The 26,105-nt window shown below is 40.3% G+C and overlaps 1 protein-coding gene across 1 annotated transcript; it reads right to left on the reverse strand.

Moving 5' to 3' along the window:
- LOC306961228 (adenylate cyclase 9) lies at nucleotides 1-26,105 on the reverse strand. Its single transcript, XM_079553883.1, has 11 exons — nucleotides 22,322-26,105; nucleotides 6,927-7,132; nucleotides 6,752-6,838; nucleotides 6,397-6,671; nucleotides 5,957-6,059; nucleotides 5,054-5,271; nucleotides 4,686-4,845; nucleotides 3,727-3,869; nucleotides 3,468-3,497; nucleotides 2,958-3,240; nucleotides 1-2,848 (listed from the first exon to the last, which is right to left on the reverse strand). The coding sequence occupies exons 1-11, from the start codon at nucleotides 24,141-24,143 to the stop codon at nucleotides 1,862-1,864; spliced, it is 4,314 nt and encodes a 1,437-aa protein (XP_079410009.1). The 5' UTR covers nucleotides 24,144-26,105; the 3' UTR covers nucleotides 1-1,861.

Here is a 26,105-nt window from a genome sequence, read left to right on the forward strand (position 1 = left end):
TTATGTCATATTTTTATTTCTACAACTACTTGATGTAGTTTTCAGGATACTTACAGGCAAATTCTATTTTTTGGACAGTGCCCGTGATGGAATAATGCACTATTAACACATTTCTAGTCACTTGTGCCTTGATTTGATTTTTTTGTGCTGACTTTGTCTGTGAAGCGCATACTTATTATCAAACTGACAAGTGCTTTGGTAAGTGATAATGTTAAAGGGTTTGTATGCAGCAGTCTTCGGGTTCGAGTGCTCTCTGATTCCCCCATCGTAGTACAAAAAATCCATCAAATTGGAAGGCAACTTCTCAAAAAGTGAAAAAATATATATATACTGGAGTGTGGCCTAAAAAAAAGGCAAAATGTAGATTTTGAGTGCAGGCCAAATAGGTATTAGGATTGGCTTAGAACAGCTCAAAAATATATTACCCATTTGAACATCCAGTTGAAAGATACTGGTGAGCATTTTAATGCAAAAATAAAGCGGTAATCAGAAATATATCTATATTATTCAACTTAACTCTAGGTTCAACATTCCTTATTCTATTAACATCAAGAATGTGGCTTCTAGTAAGGCATTGACAATAAATTAGTTGTTTTCCCCTCATAAAATCTGAAATAAGTGCTTGTTGGAGATGAAACATAGAGAATGAACATGGTTGTTATGGTTATGGCCAAAATAAGGCATTTATGCATCTTTCTCAACAGAAAAAACAGTCATAATTTTAGGCCCCATGAAACAATCTGCAACGTTGTGTTCAATTGGAGAGCATAATTTCAGGATATTGATACAGAAGAGCTTATAGGGCGCAACTCTCCAAGAGCAAACCACACATGAAAAGGCAGATGGCACTTTTAGAAATCAAGACAGAAAAAGGCTTTAGTTTGTCTAAAAGACCAACAGATGAAAACTACTCTGATCACTTCATTCAAATGCTACAACTATACACAATAATTGTCCCTCATAGCCCCAGTTAAAGTAATAAATGATCTGACTGACCTGAAGCAACGATTGAGATAGTATATCAGTTTCAAATGAAGTAGATTGTGTAATAGGCTGTGATCTTAAAAAACAAAACAGACAAATAAAAGTAAGGCTGTAAAGGCAGACTGGGGTTTACATGAGAAGTACAAGTACATAAAGTGCCTACTGCTGATTGTTCACTTCTTTTACTGAATTATTCCCTTTTAATTGAAATTGTGCTTATGATTGGCTATTCTGTCCCTTAATAAAACTATGCCAGAACAATAAAGTGGTTGAGAAATTGCTGTGCAACACCTGTGCTTAAATGTACATTTAGCTAAGAGATAAATCCGTGCAGAAGCAGCAGCATGTCTCATTTTAAGTGAGATCTAGGCATGAATCATGTCATGCACATAACCACATAATACTGCTTTATACAATTCCCAATTTCCTCTAATAGTTTTCTGCTCATCACGGCACTGCACATACTTACAAATATTTTCCCTTAAGGTCAATACTTTGATCAAACAATGTATATGGCACGGTAATACAGATCTTTCTTTTTGCATTAAAAAGAAAAGCACAACATTAGAAACCACAGCATACTCCGTAGCCTGTGTCTCATGGAAAAATCATGAAATTTAGACTTTGTTCAGTATTTGTATTCACTGTCCAGAAGGCACTTGATACAAAAACAATTAAAAAAAAAAACTGCTCCCCTTTTCTCTAAATATTTCTGTGCTCAACACAGGTCTTAACAATTTAGCATTGCTTCATACAGTGTCCACTTGTAGAGCAAATGCTGCCACTATTGTTGCTCTTCTGTCTGTGCCCAAGACATTGTGCTAGGGAGGATCAACCTGCTCACACCTCCGGGAGCAACAGGAAAGAGGCAGGTCAATCAAAGACGAGAGTAAAACTCCTCATTAAGTTTTGTTAGCTCATTGGCATTCCCTTCTTCATCTTCATCCTGTTGTTGCAGAGTTGCAGAAAGATCGGTCTGCTGTTGGGAAGGCAGTTCTATTGCATTAGACTCTATCTCTCGTCCAGACAAAGAAGAGTGTATTTCATGTGGTGGTTCAAGCTGCTGTGAGAAGTCCCTATATCCTTCATCCCTCAGCTCTGGGGCTTTATCTTGGACTGGTCCAGACCTTTCACTAATATGTGGGAGTGGAGAAACTGCTGTAGATGGAGTGGCTGGAGATGAGGGTCTGTTTGTAGACACACATGATGGTTCATGGCTGACAAACATTCCCTCTATGTGTTGGCACAATGTTTCTCCACTTTTGGGGAAGAGAAAGGTCCTCATTTGTCCCTTGCCTTTGACATTCACAGTGCCTCTGTAGTCAAACTGTACGCCCATTGAACTGAGTACAGCGTGGCTCTCCTCGCTCACCTGTACTCGACACTCCACACCTGTGGAGTCCATTCGACTGGCAATGTTGACCGTGTCTCCCCAAATATCGTACAGCAGTTTGGTGGTGCCGATTACCCCTGCTGTCAGTGGCCCATGGTTGTAGCCAATGCGGAGCTTAAAACCAAAGCCCAACATGTTCTTATTGAAGTCATCCAGGACTTTGATCATCTCAATGGCAAAGTTAAAGAGAGCCACCAGATGAGTGTGAGGAGAGTCGTCTTCATTTTCAGCCATCTGTCGAACATTCAGGCCTGATGCTGCCATGTAGGTAGCACCTATAGTTTTAATCTTTTCAACACTTTTAAATTCAGGTTTGCGAAGAAGCTCATCGAAGTCACCAATTAGCTCATTAAGAACCCTGTAGCATTCTTTGCCACCTTCATAGCTCTCTTCATAGAACTCACTGAAGTTCACAATACTTGCAAATATCACTCCCACACTGTCATGATTCTTGGAATAGCTCTGAGTTACCTGAAGATACAAAATGGAAGATGAATTTAATACAATTTTACATCACAAATGTTAATAATTATAGTAATCATATAAGAAATTACACAAAATCATAGAAACCAATGCAAACCTTCAGCTGATCAGCAACATGGATGGGGATAATGTTGCCCAAGAGCCACTCCGCTTGGTCTCTCATTGTCTGAATTTTGAAGCGATGTTTGTCTGCTTCAACGTTTCCATGGTAATGCAGGCGGTAGCTGACCTCAAACTCTCGATTGAGGAACCAAACCAAAAGGAGCAGGAGGAAAAAAGCCAGGACTGTCTCGTGGATAAGAGGAGTCAAAGGATGCACAGCAGGATCGGCTGCTGAAGTAACCAAGGCCAAATCACCATCATTTGTCGAAAGATTAAACCTAAGAGGCAGAAATTAATGATTTGCAAATCAAACCACAATCCATTAACTATGCGCAGCGGCCCACTACTGTCATTATAAAGGTGCTTTATTTACATCAAAGAGATACACAATACTACCAAACAAATTGTTTCCTGCTAATTCAGTAAAAGGTCAATGTTAAGATTGACCTTAAATTGCTGATTGTATTCAAACAAAAATATGAATGCAAGCCACAGAAACACTCACCCATGATCTGCCATGCTGTTATTACTGGAGCTGAAAGAGAAAATGAGCAGCTCAATCACAAATTTAAAAAGTTCACATCTAATACCATACTGCATTTTTCATTATCAACTCAATCAACCAGTGGTTCACAACCTGGGGTCAGGAGGTCATCCGGACATATGGATGGCAAATTTTGTTATAGTAGTTGTATGTAGTGTGGGAGGAGTGGTTCTTAAAAAGATTGATTGACGTAACAATGTACAGACAGGGCTTTACTCACCTGTTCAAGGAGCAGTATAAGAGCAGTGGGAGGGCAACCCCTGTAACAGTGGCCAGAACGGAGCGCATCCAGAAACTCAGCTGACAGAAGTTACAGTACTGAATGATGGCAAGAATGGTGGCACAGCACAAGAAGAGGATCACCTAGTTGAAGGATAGGAACAATCAATACCATAGCAATTGCTCTTTGACCACAGCAGTGCTGATACAGATCGGGCTCCCTGAAGTGCGTTTGGTTTAGTCAACATTAACATTATTATCCACTGCTTTACAAACCAACAAGATTGTGGATGAAAAGATAAAATGAGATTGAGAGTTTCTGTTTACAGTTCGCATCATTGCTACAGTGAGCTAAGAGTCATGCCCATCATCTCCTCTGCTTACACTGGCTTAGGGAATTTTTCCAGAGAAAACGGTTTCAGATCATAACTAACACAAATAATCCCTTTGCACCAACACCAGCCTCAGTGCCACACTTACATGAGGCTATATGTTCATCAACTTAATGCGAGATCACTGGCTTCACAAGCCAAGCCCAAGTGTAACAATTACTTCACTGATTCAAGCAACAGAAAATCATTTCTTGCTAACCCATATAATGCAGCTGATAACTATGGTGACGTGGTGCAGTACCTCTACAGCTTTTCCTGGTTATATTTTAGACAGGCATTGGTAAATATCTAGCTCTAAAAGTTGAAAACAATCAACAAACCAATTTATCTTTTTGACAGCACCACTTCTACATATTTATACCCATCAGTTGCAAGAAGACTTTTTTTTATTGCATTTGTGTTAGACCTGCAAGTTAATTATTCATTAGCAAATACTTTGTAATGTAGATATTTTTAAGTTTTCTAGTCTAAAAAGAAATCTAAATCTAAATGACAACCATTTGAAACATTGTGTTTACATTTTAGAATAATGACAATTACAGGAATGTGGCAAATATACAGTACTTACTTGTAGTGGGAGATGCCGTGTGCAGGTGAAGTGGGATAGGACCGAGACAGCAGGAAGTGAGACCAGCACTGCTCCCACAACATGGCGCGGGATCCACCCGGAGACAGCGAGGAGCAGGGTGTGCGTGCAGCTCATCACGTCTTCCAGATGAAATGCCATTCTGCACAGGGCAAGGCAGAGATTCATTAACATGGCTATAAATGAGGGCATTTTGTGTGTTTCCGTCAAATGCCATTCCTACAACACTATCCAGTCTTGCCTGGGTAAATAGTTTAAATACATACATTAAACAACTTCAGTGTTTTCATAATTGTTTTAATTTTGGGAAATGTGTAGTAAAAGTGTGCTTTCTTAAGCTGCAGTCTCACCGTATAGAGAGCACCAGTGAGGAGAGCTCCAACAGCCCGGCCAGCGGAGTCAGGGCTAAGGCAGCAGGAGCAGGAGGACCTGCAGAGGAGGCGCTAACCAAGGCAGGCATGAAGCAGGCTACTGTCAGAGCCAGGAAGAAGAAGCAGCTCAAGAGCACATCCAGGAACGAGCTGAATGTAGAGCTGGCAAAAGTCTGAACCTGGACCTTGTTTATCACCTGACAGAAAATTTAAAGTAAAGTAAATCTTTTGGTAAATTTAATAAGTCAACATATATAGCTAAACTTACTCTGAACTACACACTTACTTTTCTTCTTTTTTTTAATCATATACAAAATGTAAATGGGTTAGATTATAGAAAAACTGCTTATTAACATCCATAATCCAGAGGTAGGTCAAACAAGCAATACAATGCATACAAGTAAAAAACAGACATTATTAAAACTATACAAATGACATATTATTATTAGGCTGTTTTGGTATGTCGGGTATTCTCTTATATTTGACGGCAGGCTGTCCCAAAACGTTATGTGGACTTTTTTGAAAAGTAGTAATCTATGTCTGAGAATATCATTGAATATAGAACACATTTTATCCTAAAATGGCCTGATTTGTTTAAAGTTCTATAAATTAAACTTTATTGTATTAGCAGTGATTTTAGTGTGTTACAGAAAGAAAATGCAGACCTTTCCCTTGAGATTACATCCAATTAATTATGTAGTAAGGAAAACTGAGGAGTCCAGGGAAACCATCAAAGTGAACTATAATACTGATGAATTAAACATTAAGTGATTTAAGCTTTAAAATGAATTAACATAAACTGTAATAGCAGTAGTTTAACAGCAGAGGGCTGCAAGGCTGTGCAGAGCTGGTCTGATGAAGGATATCAATAAGTCTGTGTACCTCCTCTTTGTAGCTGCTGCGATAAGCTTTTTCCAACGGCCTCTCCAGAAAGTTAAGACTGATCTTGTTGATTGGAGGTTTGAAAAAGTAATCTTTCATCAGGCTGAAAAAACAGAACAGACCTTTAGCATTTTGAATACTGAGATTGGCATGTATTTTTCAAACGTTTCATTTATGTAAAAGAAGTATCGTAATCCTTTAATGAAACAAAATAATACTTAAATACATAATGTTTGCAGTAAAATTCAGGTTTTTGAAGAAGATTCAAAGACTACTCAAACATGTGTGAATGGCTCAAAACAACTCCGGGTATGTTTTTGTTGAGGGAAACACTTGTAAATTGTAATGTACATTTTTCATAATACACCATGCTAGGTGATCTCTTTTATATGTGACGTTCTGAAAAACTTTATTGTTTTTTAGTAGATTGAACTTTTTACCTGTCCTCTCGGATAACATCCACAAAGTGTGCATCGCTCTTCTCTCTGAAGTTTCTGGCCTGCAGCTGGATGAGTGCGGAGTGGTCCATCCCTGTCCCTGTGGCCCCTTGCCCTGTGGTCATGCCTAGACTGGTGCCAGTGCCAGTGCTGGAGCTGGTCTTCTTCTCTTTCTCCTGCAGCATGTCGCACAAAGAGGTCTGACTCGCCCGCACCGCATCTTCCAGCGGAGGGCTCAGGAGGCCATTGACAGCTCTGGGACTAAGACCAGGAGGAAACTTGGGGTGATAGAGAAAAAATATATAACTTAAAGGACATAAGGGACATTCTAAATTCTAATGAGGCCCATTTTATTTACTTTTGCACTGGTTGTCTTGTTGTCTTCCTTGCCACCATTCAGCACAGCAACCTCATCGCTTTGATCTGCTACACCACGGGACACATGCTGAGGAGAGCGGGACCGCATGCCATAAGTAAGAATGAAAGCTATAAATCATAATTCATAAATCAAATAAGCAAATGATTAAACTCACTCCGGTCCTGTCTGGTAGCTGGTGCAGACTCTGTAGAGATAATGGATCAGTGCCCTGTGCCCCACCAGGAATAATGTCAGGAGTGTGGCACTGAGGTCGGGACAAGTTAAGGCCAGCAAAATCCCCACTTGACAATCCAATTTGAGAACAGCCACACTGTACTCCATGCTCCGCTTTCCTCCCGGAGATCAGATATGTCTTCAGGCCTGATGAGACACACAGGCAATAAATAAAATATTATTGTATATTTATATTATTATTATCATATTCATGGAATATGTTAGGAGGACATGATCTGCTGCATCTTTGTATAAGACACAATAGAATAATAAATCATGGCATGTGTTTTTAGTTCAGTTACATTCAGGTGTTATTTGTTGTTTCAAACAAACCAAAGAGGTGGTAATGCAATCGTGGGTGTTTCAGCCACTGTCTGTTTGCACATCAGCCAATGTGTTGGCTGTGTTCACACTTGTGTGGGGCCAATAAGGAAAAACACAAACACTGGATTAGAGCAGTGGCCCTTTGCCAGCTGCTATCAGCCTGTCCAAACACACACTACCCAAGCTAACGGGCCATATAGCTAAACAGCTAAAAGTGCTAAAAGAAGTATGTTGGGGTGAACGGAGGGGCTGGCCTCATCTATTACTTCTATTATGATCGGGGATGGTGGGGGTCATTCTTGTCCGGTACTCCTGCAAGTCTGTCAGCAGCCCTGACTGCTCTGGATAAAGTTGGCGTTGACTATTCCTATTTCTACCACTCTTTCATAAGAATTGCAATAATATTAGAAATTCATGTGCTAAATGAAGATTCAGTTTACACATAGATTAGTTTAAACTCATCCAGTACCATTAAAATGAGAGAGAAAAAATATGCTGTCAAATAAAAAAAAGTTGCCACCTGGGTTTAACTAAGCACATGCGTAACTACGAACCTTCTATAGGATAACTGCAGGATGGATGATTGTCTTTCAGCTGGCAATAATGTAATTAATGATGCAGTGAGTGCTTCTCATTTCAAGTCAAAATCCCACGGTCGTGGAAAAGATGTCAGTATGCTTAGGAAGGGTCATATCATGTATCAAGCAGTAAACACATCTAAGGATATTGCAGAAACAACTAAAGTTGGCATAAGAACTATGAAACACATTATTCAAAAACTGGAAGGATAGTGGGGAACCATCGTCTTCGAGGAAGAACTGTGGTCGGAAAAAATCCTGAATAATTGTGATCAGCATTCACCTAAACGTTTGACAAAATCAAATAGGAGAAAAACAACTGAACAACTTAGGGCTATGTTAAAGTAAGAGCATATCCACAAGCATAATGCAACGGGAATTCAAGGGACAGGTTTACCCTGTTCCAGAGGACAGGAAGGTGAAGTGATGCATCAGCACCCATCATGCCTAGTGCCTACTGCACACAGGAGGCACTGTTATGCTGGGGTTGCTGCAGTTGCTTGGGTCTAGGTTCAGCAACACTAAGTGCCGAAAGAAGATCAGCTGACGACCTGACATCCTGAATGACCAGGTTATTCCATCAATGGATTTCTTCTTCGCTGATGGCACGGACATATTCCAAGCCAGGATTAATTGAGGTCACATTGTGAAAGAGTGGTTCAGGGAGCATGACACATCATGTTGCTGCTACAGAGTACCTTAACCCTATTGAGAATTTTTTTTCATCAGGCATCGTATGAACTCATACAATAACCACTGCATTTCAGAACATGTTTGTGTAAAGGACTTAACTATGAGGTTAGATAGCTTTAGTTTTAAATGTATTGAGACATGGTGGACAGAAAAGTTTTAATTTTGGCAAAGAATATCGCAGTCCTATATTTAAACTCTTTATTGATTCACTAATTAAAGTCTGACTGTGATGCACCAGGAGCTCTATTCTCTTGAGCATAAACTTGGCAGAGTATTGACTCAAGGTGTGGTGAGTCCACACTAAGCTTAAAAAAATTAGATCTTATTCGATTCAGTGTTTCAAGTGTTTTACTTTTGAACAGAAATTGTAATTATTGAGTACAGCTCCTCCAAAGGACACGCATGAAGTAAATCCAGCTGTTATGCAGCTATTTCCTGTGCCCAATCACGCGGGCAAAAGATGAAGCCATACCGGCAAAGTGCTCAGTACCATATATGTAACACACAATTGGAATTTGCACCACATCAAGTGAATGCCTTTAAGGTCAAGGTCCGTTTTACTTTTATAGCACGTTTGCACTGCCCCAAAGTGCTTTCCACATTCAATGGAACAAGAAAGAAACAACACACAGTAGCTGAATATATACAAAATATTTCAATCCTGAATGAAACGTTTTAGGAAAAAGGAGAAGCAGAGACCTGTTGCTGTCGGATGTGTTGGATGTGCTGATGAGATGGGAGGAGGAGAGTGGATAAGATGGATAGATGGCAAAGGGACGTAAGAGACTGAAGAGCTGCTTTGAAGGTCACAGAGTTTAGCATGCCTTGCATAACCCACATTCCTCCTGCACTTCCATTTCAGCTTTCTAACTTTCTCTACACCATGCGCCATCTCTAAAACAGAGCTTTAATTATAATCCTAAGTCAAAGAGAAGTGTATTCTGGGCTCACAAGAAGCTAGAGAGATGCTAGAGTGATAAAAGAGCAAACACAGCAATAATAATAGTAGTAATGAATGGGTTAATAGGTTTAATGGGGTCATCGAAGGCGGTCCATTCAACAGTCTTCATGTGACAGCGCTTTCAGATAAACACTAGCACCAGCACTCAAAGCTCTGTGGTTCTTATTGATTTATATGCAGACCATTCGACGAAAGCAATTCAGCCAATGAAAATCTACAACTAGTATTCATGCTTGATAACAATATGTTCTTATAGCCAGACGTGTGTCAACTAAGACAAATACAAACTAAGGCTTTGCAGCATGTGTGCCGTTAAACAGTACCTCTGAGTTACATAAAAAGGTTTAGGTACCAGATACCAGGTGGCTCCTGAGATAGAGATGCCAAATGTAATACAACTTAGTATTGAAATATTATCTAACTCAATATTTGCAAGTACCAAGTAATACTGCGATAACAGCATTAACTATTATTATTATATAATAATATTATATATATTATACTAACTATTAATTCTATGGTTTTAAATTGTGATTAATCTGGCCTAGGTGAATAAAAGTGTTGTTTATTTAATAGAACCATAAACCAGGTATGGAAGTGCTGGTACGGAAAAAAGGTAGAAAAAATGGCAGTACTCAGGCATAGACAAAGCAAACAGGCCTGAAAAAAAAACTCCCATAGCTGCAGTTCAATCTTCCCCGCAATAAAACAGACCATTAAAAGCCATCGCCCCGAATAAAGAAGGTACTGTAGTTCAAAGATCAAGCCTGGGTAAATGGTTTATGGCTCAGCTCCTCATATCCATGCAATATAATCACATTTGGACTTTGATAGATGGCTTTAGATTACAGACACTTGGCATTTCCGGTGACTCCAAGAGCGTGTGTGACAGATATGATGAAATATGATGAAATTATGCTTCGTTATGAGAAAGAATGAATGAATGAGCAGAGAAATAAATGGACAGGAAGTGTGCTAGGGCTGCAACATTCCACATGTACATCCAAGGAGGAGACTGCCACTGGACACATGCACACAAGAAGATTACACAATATTTCCAACAGCTTGAACTAGAGAAAATGAAACATATACCGCCTCTTTAGTCTCTACTAGTAATGCTAACACTCAAAAATGGCCATGTCTTCTTCTTTATAGTGACTGGTGGAGAAACCAAGAAACAACTGACAGCAAGTTCAAGGGTTGAGTCTCTGTGCTGTACCAGTGACACGTATTAGAAATTTAATGCTGAGAACAATTGACCTCATATGAACATTGATTTTAATTTAATTATATGATACAGTCATTCAAGAACAAAGGTGTAGTGTACAGTTGAAGTAAAGCTAAAGAAGCTAAAGCAAACATATTAATGAATCAGTCTTCTTTCAACACAAAACAAATCAATACATATTCTGCAAAAAATAAAATATTTAGACTGCATTTCTTCCTCCACTGGGCGTCCAAAGCGCATCACATCAAGGAACCCTTAGCCTATTAACACACACATTCTTACACCAGTGTACACTGACATTGGAGGCAAAGTGGGTTAAGTGTCTTGCCGAAGGACAGCTGGGATTGATCCTCCGCTGATGTTTTAGAAAGGACTATAATATATAACTGCTTCCACAGATCCACAGCTTGGAGGCTGCTCCTGTGACTGAAGAGAATGAACTCTCTCAGACAAATCAGACAGACAGAACAACCTCTGGCTCCTTCAGAGAGAACGTCCTGGGACATCTTTAGATTAAAAATGACATTTCAGACAATGCCCAGGGGACATTCCCATTTCCGCGCTCCCTGACAAATGACCTTTGAACTCTTCGTAGCTGGCCCTCGAATCAGATCAAAACTCTCCGCAGTGACTTGCAGTGTCCACTAAGACAGGCGTACATTAAGTCTAAAAAAGATGACAAAAATCAAGTCATTACTTTGTGGGAAATAGGTTTTGGTGTTTACGCTGGTTATTTACAACCAGCTGCTGGACAATGACACAACAACACAAGGTATAAAAGGTATAAAAAGTTGCAGAATGATAAAATACTGAAGTCGGTAAACCGGACATGAGAATGTTCAATCGTGAAGATAATTTAAAAGCAGCAGAGTAATTCTAATTCTTCTATTTGGCAGCCTGGAGATCGAAGAACAAAATACTGTATATACTAGGTCATATTTTTAGAATATTTTTGTTGTGCCATGAAAGTGCAGTTGGCTGAGTGTAGATAGAATATATTGTAGTACAACCCTATTTTCTTCCATGATCTTTTGAAGCTGGCTGTTGATTTGCTAAGTACTAACTTTCCTATTATTAGCTTTTGCAGTTTTCAGCTCAGCCCGCGGTTGGTCTTGAGAACAAGCCCTGTGCAATACCAGATGCCTCCATATTTGGACACACTGATAGAGACCAGAGATGAGACTCTCATGCCGTCCTCCTATAACTACCCCACCCCCATCATCTGTGCCCCTGGATACTCTCCATCCCCTTACAAATCATTATACTGTTCTCTCAGCCTCCCTTATCCCGTTACAGCCACTCAGTCAGTTTTATCGCACATCTTTGAGCTGTGAGGCATTTCCATGAGTAAACAGTAAAGTCAATAAGTTACATGTTTCAATTTTAAACTGAATTTTAAATTGCCCAAATGCCTCAACAAATTGTATAATTGTGTTGGCTTTTTACGAGTTAAGTTTGCATATGCCCTATGTGACGCAACACGACTTCTGCTGCGTCACTCTAAAAGGCAAACACACTAATTCAGCTGTTGAAGGAATTTTTATGTCTGACTGTGCCAGATTCTATCTACGCTACGCTAAAGAGAGCAACGATGCCTATTGAGCACTTGTAACACATTTACTAACACCAAGTCTTTTACTAACATTTGAAAACATTTAAATAGCTTCACTAATTACTTGGTATCTGCGCACCTATAGTTACATTGTAAATCCGCCAGGTTTATTGTGAGCAGCTAAGAACGTGTATTGATTTATTTAGCAAATCATTAAACTGCTAGTGTATATATCTAGCACACTACAGTGTCCATTTAGTTTACATAAGGATAAAAACAAAACAGAACAGAACTTTCCGGTTCAATTCAAAGGCAAGTGAAAAGCTTAGAGTTAGCCAGTGTCGTACAATTGCAACACCATACGAGTTCAAATTATGCCTCTAGAGTATCAAGGAAATGTCCACACCAATGTACAGTAGCGGTGGGCCATATTGTACATTGTCATTTTTTAGATCGTTATGGACACGATATAATGTTATGTTGCGCTCCTCAGCTCCATCATAGCAGCATAAACACTGACTGTAGAACACGGGGACAGGAGCTTAAAAGTAAAATGAAATGAAGGACGTAAGCTTCTTGAGTAGATCATATTTGTGAGGAAATTAGTATGTCGTTAGAAAAAATAAAATATCACTGAATGAATCTTCCCAACAGGCGTGTAAGGTTGGAACTTTGAAGTAATTTGTCCATTGTCAATTATATCATCAAATATAGCGTTATTGTGATATTTCTTTTTTATATCGTGATATATATTTTAGGCCATATTGCCCTGCCCTAATTTATAATAGGGTCATCAGAATCAGGTTTTATTCCCATTGTCAGCAAAGGCACATTCACATTCACATACTTGGAATTTTACCATTTATTGATCATTGATTATGGAATAAGCCACTAATCCCTGAAGAATATGTATTGGTTTTGACATCACAGTCTGTTTAAAGGCACATTATGGGACTTTTCGTGCTAATAAAACCTTGATATCTGTGTGTTATTGACCTTTTTGTGACCCAATGGCTGCATAGGTGGTCAGCATGGTGGCTTTAATTTTGATCATGGCGGCCTCTATAACGCCCCAGGATCAAGGGAATGTATGCGTAACCATGGAGATGGTGCGTCAACAGTGAAAACCTACTAGAAACTCTAAAAACAATTGATCCTGGAGCGTCTGTGATGGAAAGTAAAGGCACCACTTCTGCAGCCACTGGGACACTAAAAGGTCAAATATGCCCTTATTACGTTTTTGTTTTTTTCTTTTTCACATAAAAAGTTCAATAAGCACCTTTAGGTTATATACAGTATATTCATGGTCTGGGAAATAATGTTTACTATTTTATGCTTTTAATGATTATCAAATGATGAGGAATGCTTTGTAAATAATTTATGAATGATGCATAGTATTACTAATGCTGTAGTGCTTAGTGACTAAACAAGTTAATATTCAACTAACTAATGCAGGACAATTAAAGTTGTCGTAGAATGGTAACAAGAAAGCCAAGTCTGAAACAATGTAGATTCATGCTTAAGTAATTTCACGTGAGTATGTCAACCCATTTATACAATGTTCTTAATACTGTAATAGTGTTACAGTACTTGAACACACCCCTCACGGCATAGTACAGAGTGTGGGAAATCCTTGGGAAAGGGTCAGGAGCAGAATATTTTCTGCTCTCCCTAATCGTCTTCTGCCTTGTCACACAACTCTCTCTTTTAGGGAGAGCTTTAAAGCGTTTTATGGTGAAGGCCTGCCCGACGGGTACAGCAGAGAAACTACATGGACAGAGCAGGAAGATGTTTATTTTACATTTCTGTTGCTGCTGGAACTAGATTTCTTTTTTTGTTATGCTAATCTCAAACAATGGCCTTGATATAAACTTTAGACTATTATGGGAAGCAAGCCTTATATTAGCAATTGTGATCGTGAAGCAACAAAAATATTATGGTTGTAAAATGTTGAGACAATTAAAAGGACAATCACAAGGTTAACGTTTAAATCTATTATTAGAATAAATAAATAAAAAACAGCTACATTTTAATCTTGCCAAAGCACACGTATAACTTATATTTTTGACACTTTATTTTCTTTAGCTATAAAACGGTGCAAAAGAAGCTCATGGTGAACCTGGGGTGAACCAGCGAGATGAACTATAGGCAACGATATACAATGCAAAGATACCTCAGGCACCTGCTGAAGCAACTCCACCAGAGGCACAGCTTATATGCATAAACTAATGTTGACTCAAGCTTTATGACCATCAGCACTGGAAACATTCATTACTCATTACACAGTTAATTTTCTAGTTGTCGTCGTGCTAGAACATAAGAAAATTACACTATATCTTGGTAAAAGAGTTAGAGATTCTACCAACTTTGTTACCAATACTTTTACCTCTTAATCCCTGCCTGAGCCGAGCACATTTTCCCCAGTTTATCGTTACCCAAATCTAAAAGCTTCTTGAATAAAGCTTTAAAAAAGAAACGTGCCGGAAATGCAACAATAACACAATAAAAAAAGCAACAAAAACATTACTAAAAAGTGATGAAAAAGCAACAAAAACCCACAAAAAAGCAACAAAAATGCAACAAGGAAACAACAAAATAGTGGCAAGAAAAGCAACAAATATGTGATAAAAAAGAAGCCAAAAATGTCAAAAACGCAAAAAAAAAAAAAGGGACAAAAAAAGAGACAAAACACAAATGTGATAAAAATGCGGTGACAAAGCGACAAAAAAATGTACAACCAGTTCTGTCAGCTCTCCAGTAAAGCTCCAGTAAAGCTCCAGTAAAGCTCCAGTAAAGCTCCAGTAAAGCGGTAAAGAAACTGGAGAAAATGTGCTCGGTAAGGAAGAGGTTAAAAAAACGTTGTGGCAATGCAATATTATCCTGACATTTCATAAAAATAAAAAGACATCCTCTACAGAACAATACATCGAAGGAGTCAGTAGCAGTTCACCAGTTCACAAACATTGGCCAAGTCTGGGTTGGGCTCCGTTATCAACCACCAACATGCACACACAAAGAACTGTGACTTGACACATCCTTGAGCAACAGAAAAGTCAAACATTTGGTGAAATAGTTGGTAACAATAGGTCAGAGCGTTAAGCATTGTACTTGAGTAGTTCTGAGGATCTTTACTTCACTGCAGGAGGATTTTTTTGAATAACTTGTTACTTACTGCTCTACAGTTGAAAGATAAATATAAAACTTTCTACTTTATCACATTTATAGAAAGAGTCCGAAGTACGGATTACAAATTTCTGCTCTCGCATCTTCATGTTAGCTGAAATAGCCAATTAAAAAATGTACTGTAGAGTCGACAATACTGTAAAGGTTTTGAGAGACTCTCATTATTTTCCTTCTTTATTTCGATGACTGTGAATAATGGTAAAATATTTTTTCAATGACTCAAACATTTAGAATCATGGCATCCCACTTTATTTGTGTTTTTGTTGTTTGTCTTAAATATAAAAAGAATAGGTCACCGTTTTTCCTTAATGAGATGTGTTCTTACCTGAGCTTAGACGAGTTGATGCGTACCTTCACTTTACTGCACGGATGTCAAAGTGTTCCTAAGGTATTATTACAATTATTATTATTACAATATAGTACCCCTTTTTATCCGCTTAGAAAATCAACATGTTTAATTTTGTGTAACTACTCACGTAACCGTATTTAAATCGGGAAACCGTGGAAGAGCTTGGTCGCTTCTAACTTCACCCTAGTTTGGCCACATAGAGGAGAGGAGGAGAGGCTAAATGCTAACAACATCTTTGGTCTTTTTTGCGTGACTGAGTGCACGCGTTAAGACCAGACAGGTACCAACTCATCTAAGCTCAGGTAAGAACATATCTCAGAATGGAAAAACGGTTCCTTTAAGTAAAGTAAATACTTTATAATTGAAAGTGACAAAGAAAGAGGGATCCGCATGTTGAGGTATCATACTGTATTCCTTGACAAAGGAATACTGATAACCATTAATACTTCCAAACATTACAAAGAGAAACCAGTCTGATTCAAAGGGTTGGGGAAAGTGAGGGCCAGGACCCAATGGAGATGGCCTGGTTATAGTTAAGTCTGTGCCATTTGCGGCTGCATATTTAGGTGACAAGTTTGATTTAGCACAGACTAGCAGCCTCTGGGCTTCCCACAGCAGCTCGCTGTACAGGAAGGACAGTCAAAAAGCTAATCATACAATTAACTATATTTGTTTTGGACGAAACACATTTAATTGTTAATCAATATAACTGACAAAATGCTGAAAGATATCTGTTTGATTTCTATTGTGTTTTTTACTGTGCGAGGCCTCGTCTGAAATGTGTTACATAGCTTTAAAGTGTTGCTTTAAGTACTATTACAATGCTAACTGAGGCAGTGTAACACTTCAGTTTGGCTTGAAGGCTTAATGCATTATTGCCTCATTCTTTGGTTATTATATCATTTCTGCTAGTAACAACATGTGTGTCTTGATTTCTAACTGATGTGTGTCCAACTTATCTACATTACAAGCAGTGGAATGTGTGACACAGACGTTGCTCAAAAGAAAGGCTATGACTCTTTTAAAGCTACCTCTTTGAAAAGACAGACAGTGTTTTCAGGCCAGGACTGTAAATAAGAATTTGTCTTTACTGTTTTGCCTGATAAAATAAAGGAAGTCAATAAATGAAAATAAAAAAACAAAAGACCTGAGGAAAAGATGGAAAGCCACAATGCACGTCTTTCTTGTGAGAGTAAAAGGTTATAGTAGTTTAACATTTATTTTATTTAATTGTCTTTGTCAAAAAAAATTGGGTTTACATTTTTTATGAATTTCTTGCAGAATATTTAACATGTTTAGAAGGTAAAACAACGGCAGCATTGTTCGGATGCTCAATACCAATCTAACGCAGAGTAATATTTTGAAATAATGTGATGTGAGACAGTGGTTCCCAAAGGGGGGTTCGCCAGATGATTTTGAGACAATATTTTTTACCTTCCTGAGATTAATTTTGATGTATTTTTGATTGAAAACGGCGAGCAAAATTAAGCAAAACATCAAAAATACAGTATCCAAACTGCATCATTAAACCAGATTTTAAATGTTTTGCACCTTAATTTATTTTTACAGAAGGGGTCCCGAGTTGTTGCTTGAGTGCATTGGGGGTTGCGTCCTGAAAAGTTTGGGAGCCCCTGATGTAAGAGACCAAAACAACTCTACACATTAAGATTTGGTATGTTTTCAACTTTGATTTTATTCACAATAAACACCAAACTTAAATTGGTACGTTATCTATGTTGTATGTTATTTCATCACAAAATACTGCAAGTTTTCAACTCACATTGTGCCTCCAAATACAATATGTTGCCAAATGATTGGTGACACAATATCCACCTCAAAGAAGCCACAAAATATCACATAATCAATGATGTTTCCATCTGACTGAGAGTTACACATTTTTTCCTAACATAATTCTAACAAAAATGCTAAAGAAATAAAAAGTGAGGCCAGCGGTTAAGATGCAGAACTCTGTTGTGGACTTTCTAATAGTTTAGTTCTTTTCTAGTCACAATCTTCATTATTTTCCTCCATTTTAGTCTGATTTTGTTTGTTTGAATCTAGTTTTGACACAAATTGATAAAAGAAACAAATTAGGGCCCGACCGATATATTGGGCCGATATTTGGGTATTTCCCATATTGGCTATCAGCCAATAACGGCTGTTTTTTACTATAATAATAAATGCTTAACTATGGGTTATCATTTATTGCAATGTTTCTTATATTGTGCAGCTCTAAAATACTCTAAATAAACACTCTTGTCACTATTTATTCATCCATAGACATAGCGCGAGCCAAATGACCGTAAACACTGATACAAGGCCTGCTCAGAGAACAGTGATCACAAGAGCTCGAATTAAAGGAATCAAAGGAATTAAGTGTAAAGGAATTAAAGGCCTACAAGGAATTCCCGGGTGGAGTGATTACTAACAAACGATGAAGCTTTGGGCCTCTGTGAACATTCAAGGACTATAAAAAAATATTTAAAACAAGTCATAAAATATCTGTCCTTCAGAGTACCGCCAGGGCAAGATCAAGATTAAATCAGGACTCAACGTGACCAAAAAAGGGTCTAGACTAAAATATGTCTAAACTTGGTGTTAATCATGTTTAAACCAGAAAAAGTAGCTTAAATACTTTAATAAACAATACACTAAAATATCACTATTTGAGTTTATTCGTTACAAAGAAATGAAAGTGTAGGACTGCCTCTTGAAAGTATTGAGGTTATTTATGTGTTTTTTTTCTAGACTGGACCATGAGTATGTAATAAAGCTATAGAGTCTAAAATACCAAATTACACTAAGCCATCCGCACATTTCTTGTCCTCTTCATCCACTACATTTCTCCCTCCTAAAGCAATACCCCAAGTGGAAAAGAACTCCTTCTCGACAACTCGAATGAGCATGTTTAAAACAAGAGGCCATAATGAATGTAACAAAACTGCCACACAACAGTTGAATCACATGTTTGATCTCCTCTGACTGTAACTGTTATGTCACAACAATAATATGCAGACAAGTTCAGAGATACGGACCAACAATGTTCAGATTATGATTCAAGATAAGAGAGAAACGTACACAAATTGAATAATGTGTCATGGTGGGCTGCACAAAGTGAAACGCATCTTGCCTCGCAATGAATTTGAGAAATTGTGTAGTTATAGCAATGTTTAGCACAATTTTACACTGAACAAGAGGCACCGGCTGCTTTGTGTTTTCCAAACAATAGAAGTCAAACGTTTTTCTTCCTGGTGATCTAATCTAGTCCTGGCTCTGTTGCCCAGTCATCTATTGGTGAAAGGGACTGGCAGGAATAACTGGACAGATAATATGTTTTAGTGCCGTCTGTGGACACACTGACCCCAACCCTGATGGCCAACACATTAGAGTACACTTCTATTTGCTCGAACTCTGTCCCCCATTTCAGCGTATTTATTACACTACTACCTCCCAAGATGTAGACATGAACAAAAACACATTATTTTGTGCACAATTTGAAAGTAGTATTGTGAGTAAGTAAGTAAGTAACAAACTCTTACTTAGAATCATATTTTAAAGAGGGGGTATTATGCTTTTTTCAGCCACATAGCACCAGTCTATAGCACACTACAATGATGACGAAACCTTCTGTTGGTCTGTCAATGCAGTAAATTAGAATAACTGCCTTGTATAAAATTGCTCTTTCAAAATGGAGGTAGCAAATGACTTGAAATAGGCCTCTGTCTCTTTAAGAACCTCTGACCCTTTCCGACACGCCCCCTCCACACGCTGTCAACACTGCGCTCGTTGTCTCAACAGTATTGAAACTACGATCGGTGCATTTTAATTTTTATTGTTGGAAAGGACCTACTGTTTATCACTTTGTGAACAATGGCCGCACAGGATATTATTTGGAAACGAACCTTCCACACCGGACGCTTGGAAGGGGCTCTTGCCTGAAAAATAACTGCTGTTTGGAGGCTATCTCTTTGCATCTGCCATGCCCTATGGATCTCTAACTATACCCCCATGGACGACACCAGGATCTGCAGGAGCCCATACGATTCAAAGACGGACATTATCTCCGCAGGTGGACAATGGTTTTTCGAGGTTACCCCGTTAGCTTGTTATAATCGACTACAGCTCATTGTTGATGAAAAGTCTGTAATAAACCACAAATGTGTAAAGCCAGGCTCATTGTGTGATCATCGTAAAGGCTGCTTCGAGTAGTTGCCGGCTTTATTGACGTTATTTGTGCATAATATGCTGCCTGTTTTCAATGAATTTTGTGAAGGTGAAGGTTGTTAGCTTGTCGCGGCTAATAGTGCCTTAGCTCCGGGAGAAAACCACTCGGCTAAGACTCACTGTAGATGAAATGTGAGCAATAAACTACACAATCAACAAGCCAGGCTCCGTGTGTGATCATCATAAAGGCTGCTTCAAGCAGTTGCCTGTTTTAGTGACGTTTTCAATGCATAATATGCTGCTTGTATTCAGTGAATTTTCCCGTTAGCTTATCGCGGCTAGCTTGTTAGCTCCGGGAGAAAACCACTCGGCTACGACTCACTGTAGATGAAATGTGAGCAATAAACTACGAAATCAACAAGCCCGGCTCAGTGTGTGATCATCATAAAGGCTGCTTCAAGCAGTTGCCTGTTTTAGTGACGTTTTCAATGCATAATATGCTTGTATTCAGTGAATTTTCCCGTTAGCTTGTCGCGGCTAGCTTGTTAGCTCCGGGAGAAAACCACTCGGCTATGACCCATTGTAGATGAAATGTGAGCAATAAACTTCCAAATCAACAAGCCTGGCTCCGTGTGTGATCATTGTTAAACGGTTCTTTATGTGTGTGGTGGTTTTATTGACTTTATTTGTGCATATTTCGCGTTTTCACGTGATGACTCGAGGTTTAGCTTAGCATTAGCTTTCTCCGGAGGCTCTGTGCATCATCAAGGCCCAGCGCAGAACCAGACACTGAAATAAGTGTTCCTGTCACCGGTTTGAATCCTGGGTGGTTAGGAAACAGAAACACTGATGTGTGTCTTTGTAAAAGTCTACTGTGGCTCCGGTTCACAACACATGAAGCTAATCCTCCATGATGACTCTGTTTACATCTTAGGGCTAGACACTGCGGGGAGGGGGTTCTGCTGAGGGGCAGTGGTTGGTTACTCGGCTGGTGACGAAAGGTCGGAGGCGTATCCTGGAGGTCGAGGGCGTTTCCTGAAGGGATCAGGCGTTTTATCCCTAAAATGGCCGCCATCAGAGTTTCTACAGATTACTCGAAAATACGTGAATGTGCAAAGGCAACACTTCAGGCATGGTTTTAATGAGGGAATGACTTAATAACATGATGTAAAGCTTGAAAAAGTCGATTTTGCATAATAGGCCCCCTTTAACACAGATATACAGTATATAGATAGATACTTGCAAGTATGTCTAACCTAGGTTGACCAGATTTTCTGAATTAAAAACTAGGACACAACAGGACATTTGCCAATGGTAGCTGTATCTTCACTTATCTTCCCATTGTGAAGTGATAGTGAACATCTAACATCACTGACATGGACATTTAGATGAATAGGCTTTAGAGCTTTTCAATTGGTTTGTACTGTGACTTACCGGTACAACCATGTATCATAAAGATGTTGAGTTTCAGGCAAAGAATGTTTATTTTGAAAATCACATTAGTAAGAAAATAAATTAATGAATGAGACATCTGGGATGGAGCCTGTTTAAACTAGATAGATGGATCTGGAAATACATGTGAACATGGGAGAGAGGGCTCAAAACAGGAACTATCAAACTCTACTCTACAGGAACTATCAAACTCTACTCTAACCACCACAAGTATTCACCTTATTCCGGAGGCTCGCGTGGGCGCCGCCATTAATTGGGCCCGCCCCTTTTCTCCTATTTGTTAACATGGCGCTGGAGAAGTCCACATAAAATCAGTCACTACACGAAAACAAAGCCGTTTTTCGGCCGTGCAGAGAAACGCTGCAGTGTCGACGTGTCGGTGCAAATGAACATTGTACATTTTACACAAATCAATCTACGAAACATCAAATTTGAGCGGAGAATATTTTCCTCCGTTCTCCGTTTAAATGAACGGGCTTCGCGCTCGACCGGAAGTGTCTGTACAACGGAAGTGCCGAGACAACGCAAAAAGTGGCAAAAGTGGGCGGGGCGGAATAAGGTGAATAGGACTGGGCGAAATGATCTTATACATTATGATCTGAACCATGTGACAATCTGCCAATTTGGTGATGTTATCAAATTGTGGTTCTGTGGGGCTTTATTCTGTTATGTTTAAATAGACACTTCTCTTGTTCTCATCCAGGACCCTCTATTCATCTGTCTCCATCATTCATCAAATTGTTAAAGGTAACAAGTGCACAGGAATGGTGATACAAAGTCATGATCTAAAAATCTCTTGAAAAATGGTGACAATCATAAACAGGACCAAGCGTAATAATGAGAAACGCTTACCTTTGAGTTTCTCGACGGTGCTTTGGCTGGCTCTCTCTACCACTCGGCCGTCCTCCCTGAGGTAACGGTCGTCCAAAAACTTTGCTGTTGATTCAGACAGATGAACTTTCCCTGCAACCCCCAGCTGCTCCATAAGGTTTGCCAGATTGACGTCATTTGACCACACATCAAACTTGAAACGCTTCATTCCCAGGATCCCACACAGGACCGTCCCGGTGTGCACGCCGACCCGCATGTTGACAGTCTCACAAGTCTCCTGGCAGAACTGTTCAATGGCTTGAATCATGCCGAGTCCCATCTCCACACAGCAGTAGGCATGATCTGGCCTCGGCTCGGGGCATCCCGCCACACAGTAGTAGCAGTCTCCCAAAGTGCTGATCTTCTCACAGCCGGTTATCTCACTGAGGCGATCAAAGCGGCCAAACAGATCATTGAGGAGACCCACTAGAGCTGGCGCTGACTTATTAGCGGACATTTTAGTGAAGCCTACAATATCTGCAAAAAGGATGCTGACTGGCTCCATCCTTTTCATGTTGAAAGGTCTGAATATGATCTGACCACGTGGGATAGAGGTTTTCTTTCTCTTGTGATTGCTGAGGTTTTTGGGACTTATGGCACTCTGTGGCTGTGAACTTCCACTACCTCCTGGCCCCCCCACTGAGACAGCAGAGGCAGAGCATGCTCCGGAGGAATAACGTTTGCCTGAGTTTTCTCCACTGCCAACTTCGTCATCTCCCTGCTTCATCAGTTCGTCGGCCACTCGCCGAGGCATCACTGAGTGGATCATGCGCTCTTTCAGGGCTTTCTCCACTTCTAGGTCCTTCCCATGCATTATAGCCTGTCCAACTTTGAGGAAGGTGCTTCGGGAGCGCACCTCCGACATGATGAAGAGGTGGATACCAATGACATGAGCACACAGATGGAGCAGGGCTTTACCTGGGCCCAACCAATGAAGAATGTCTTCTCCAGTGGTGCCGTGTCTCCCCTGAAGCAAAGGCAACCATCCAAATGCTTCAAACAAGATAGAGTAGAGAAGCCCCAGGAGAACGGAGGCATAGAGACGCACATGAAGGACACTGTATAGCAACAGCAGAACCTCAATACAGAGAGAAAACGTGCCCACAGGTGAAATACATGGCATAATCAGAGGTTCACTTGATTGATAGGATGCATTCCCACCACCTGCCCACTCCAGCTCTGTATAACCAGCAGTCTGTGTTTGGGGAGATAGAGTCATTGCAAATGTAACTGCAATAAGAAATAGGGAGGTTTGGTCATAAAGCCGAGTGTATGGCTGGGTGAAAGTAAACACAAACAAGAGCACTAAAAGGATCAGAAAACAGGCAGTGGGGATGAGAAAGGTCATGGGGTTACAGCGGTCATTATTGACTCCAAAATACACGCCCCAGAGGAAAGAGGCCACTGCCAGGTAAAAAAGGACATAGCGAAAGCGTCGTTGTGTCTGGGGAAAGCACCTCTCCTGGCAAGCCTCCTCTAAAATGGGTGAATCAAACTTGGGGTCCCAGCACTGGGCAGCTGACCTTTCAAACAGCGGCGGTGCCTCTCTGTGGACAGTGGAGGCAGAGGTGACAGCATGTCTGGAGTCTCCCGAGCTGCAGCTGGAAGAGATGCTGTATTTGTGGAGGTTGGGGTTGGTTTTACTCACAGCATCACTGCCTCCAGCTCCTTCGCTGGACTCCTGTCCATGCACGTGTGGGGCACTGTTAGTTATTCGCACGGTCACAGCACCATCCCCACTAGAGTCGCAGCATACTTCCGTGCTGTGCATGAGAAGCTGCCGGTGTTGTTGCAGAGTGGCCATATTGACTGGTGTGACGCGGTAAAGGGGAGGCAGACGACGCGTAAAATATTAATATCTTCTGATGGCGCACAGGCATTTACATGGCTTGCGTGGGCACCGCGTGTGCACGTGTTGCACGGTGAAAGAGGGAGAAAGGTTTATTGGAATAGTCACACTGCATGAATGACAAGCACGGCACAGACGTCTTTTCTACGCACTCCGCAGCCTGACGACTCACTCACATAAGACGCACCGTTCCAGTTTCTTGAGTAGTTCATTATCTGGCCCCGGCTTCGCGTCACTACTCACATTACAAGTACCTCTCTCCAAAAGGGCTCTGGTCTGAGCCAGCCGTCTCTCCAGCTGCGGTAAAAACACTGTCATCACTCTTTCTGCCTCCTAAAATCAACATCCTTCTCGGAAAGCACTGCTTAGTGATGCAACTCGATTTTACGCTCTCATCAAGTAAGTCCCGAGGTTTTTGACTGGAAACGATCTGTGTGCAGCATGCGACGTCAGAAAATGTCCAGATGATTATTTCCAATAAAGCCTTGATTGCATGGAAACAGCGCACAGATGCAGCGCCTCATTCATTGAGCAGCTACAAATGACAGTCAACAGTTGGTGCTGCGAAGCAAGCGGCAGAAAAGTTAAACTGAACTCGGTATCTTCTTAATTAGACACAAAATGACACTAAAAATCTGCCATGCATGTTTTGCAAACAGTATCACAAAGGTATTTTGTATAAGTGATCTTTAAATGTCTTTGATCAGCGAGATATTCCGTTTTTGTTTTGGTAGATCATAGCACAGCGTGGGCAATAGATATTGCTTCAAATTACAACTGATGTCAATGCGTTAAACAGTTTATTCTAATACTTTTGCTGTTCTTTACCTCCCATTGCACACCTGGTAATGCAAGAGTCGGCGTGTTAATTACTTCCCAATAATATGTCCATGGCGTTCACATTCACTCCACGATTTCTTGGAAATATTAAAGCCCCTGGTGATCCGGAGTCCAGTCCGAGATCCAGATCATAAAAGGCCTGACAGGCAGGCCTATCCCGACGGAGCCAGCACCGTTCTTTCCTGAACTCCCTCTCCGGATCTCGACACTGTATTCCCCCTCTAGCTTCCAATGTGGGGGTCGGGTGAGGTATGTGCTATACAAAGACGCGTAAGCCAAAAAGAGAAGCGCAAAAAATACCATCCACTGGCCCAAATTAGTGTAGGTTTGTCTCTGCTGGGAGTGTCTGCAACTTGTTGCGCACAGTTGGCAAAACATAGAGCTATGAGGAACAGCCTTGGTTGGAGCAGGCTGGTCTATAAATAGTGATGATCAAAACTCTTGCAATAACCGCCCAAAGACATCTTGCTCATTACTGGCGTTAAACTTTAAAAATTCACAAAAGTGAAAACAAAACAGGAATGATATTTATGAGTTAATAAAATGGTGGTAAACGGCGTGGAAAACGTCAGCGACACCCCCTCCCCTTTCGTTTACAAAATCTTCCAAACTTTTTTTTCCCAGGCCGTATTTCCTGCGTTCAGAGTAGACCCAATAAGGAGGCTCTGGATAGTTGGAAGTCAGGCTGGATTTCCTGGACCTCCTTCCCTGAGGAACAAAATACAGAGTCCCTGGAGAAGACGAGTGCAATCCGTTTGAACGCGCCTAATTCGGGTTCTCTAGGCTGTCCTAAAAAGAGGTCTCAACTTCTGCGGCAGCTCCTTTTGGTCTGGCAGCGCTAGTTTGTGCATGTATGAGTTCAACAAACTCTGCGCTTTGCCTGCAGTGCGTCCTCTTCCGTCCGCTGCCACTCGACTCCCTTTACCCGATGCCACTCAATGGCAAATAAATAAAAAAGCCACAAGGACTGCCCTTCCGTGTTATTCCAGTAAACGTAATACCTCCACGACTGGATCAGCTCTCAGCTCCCATCGCTGCGCTGGGTCGGAAATCCTCCCCCAGCTGTTGTGGTGCGGA

This window comes from Gobius niger (genome assembly GCF_951799975.1).
Source record: "Gobius niger genome assembly, chromosome: 3".
NCBI classification, from domain to species: domain Eukaryota; kingdom Metazoa; phylum Chordata; class Actinopteri; order Gobiiformes; family Gobiidae; genus Gobius; species Gobius niger.

Coding starts and splice junctions, on each gene's coding strand:
- LOC306961228 (XM_079553883.1), bottom strand. CDS start 24,143: ATGGCCACTCTGCAACAACACCGGCAGCTTCTCATGCACAGCACGGAA. Junction 7,133..22,321: donor CACCGTCGAGAAACTCAAAG/GTAAGCGTTTCT, acceptor GTGTCTCATCAG/GCCTGAAGACATATCTGATC. Junction 5,272..5,956: donor GCAGCAGCTACAAAGAGGAG/GTACACAGACTT, acceptor ATTTTCTGTCAG/GTGATAAACAAGGTCCAGGT.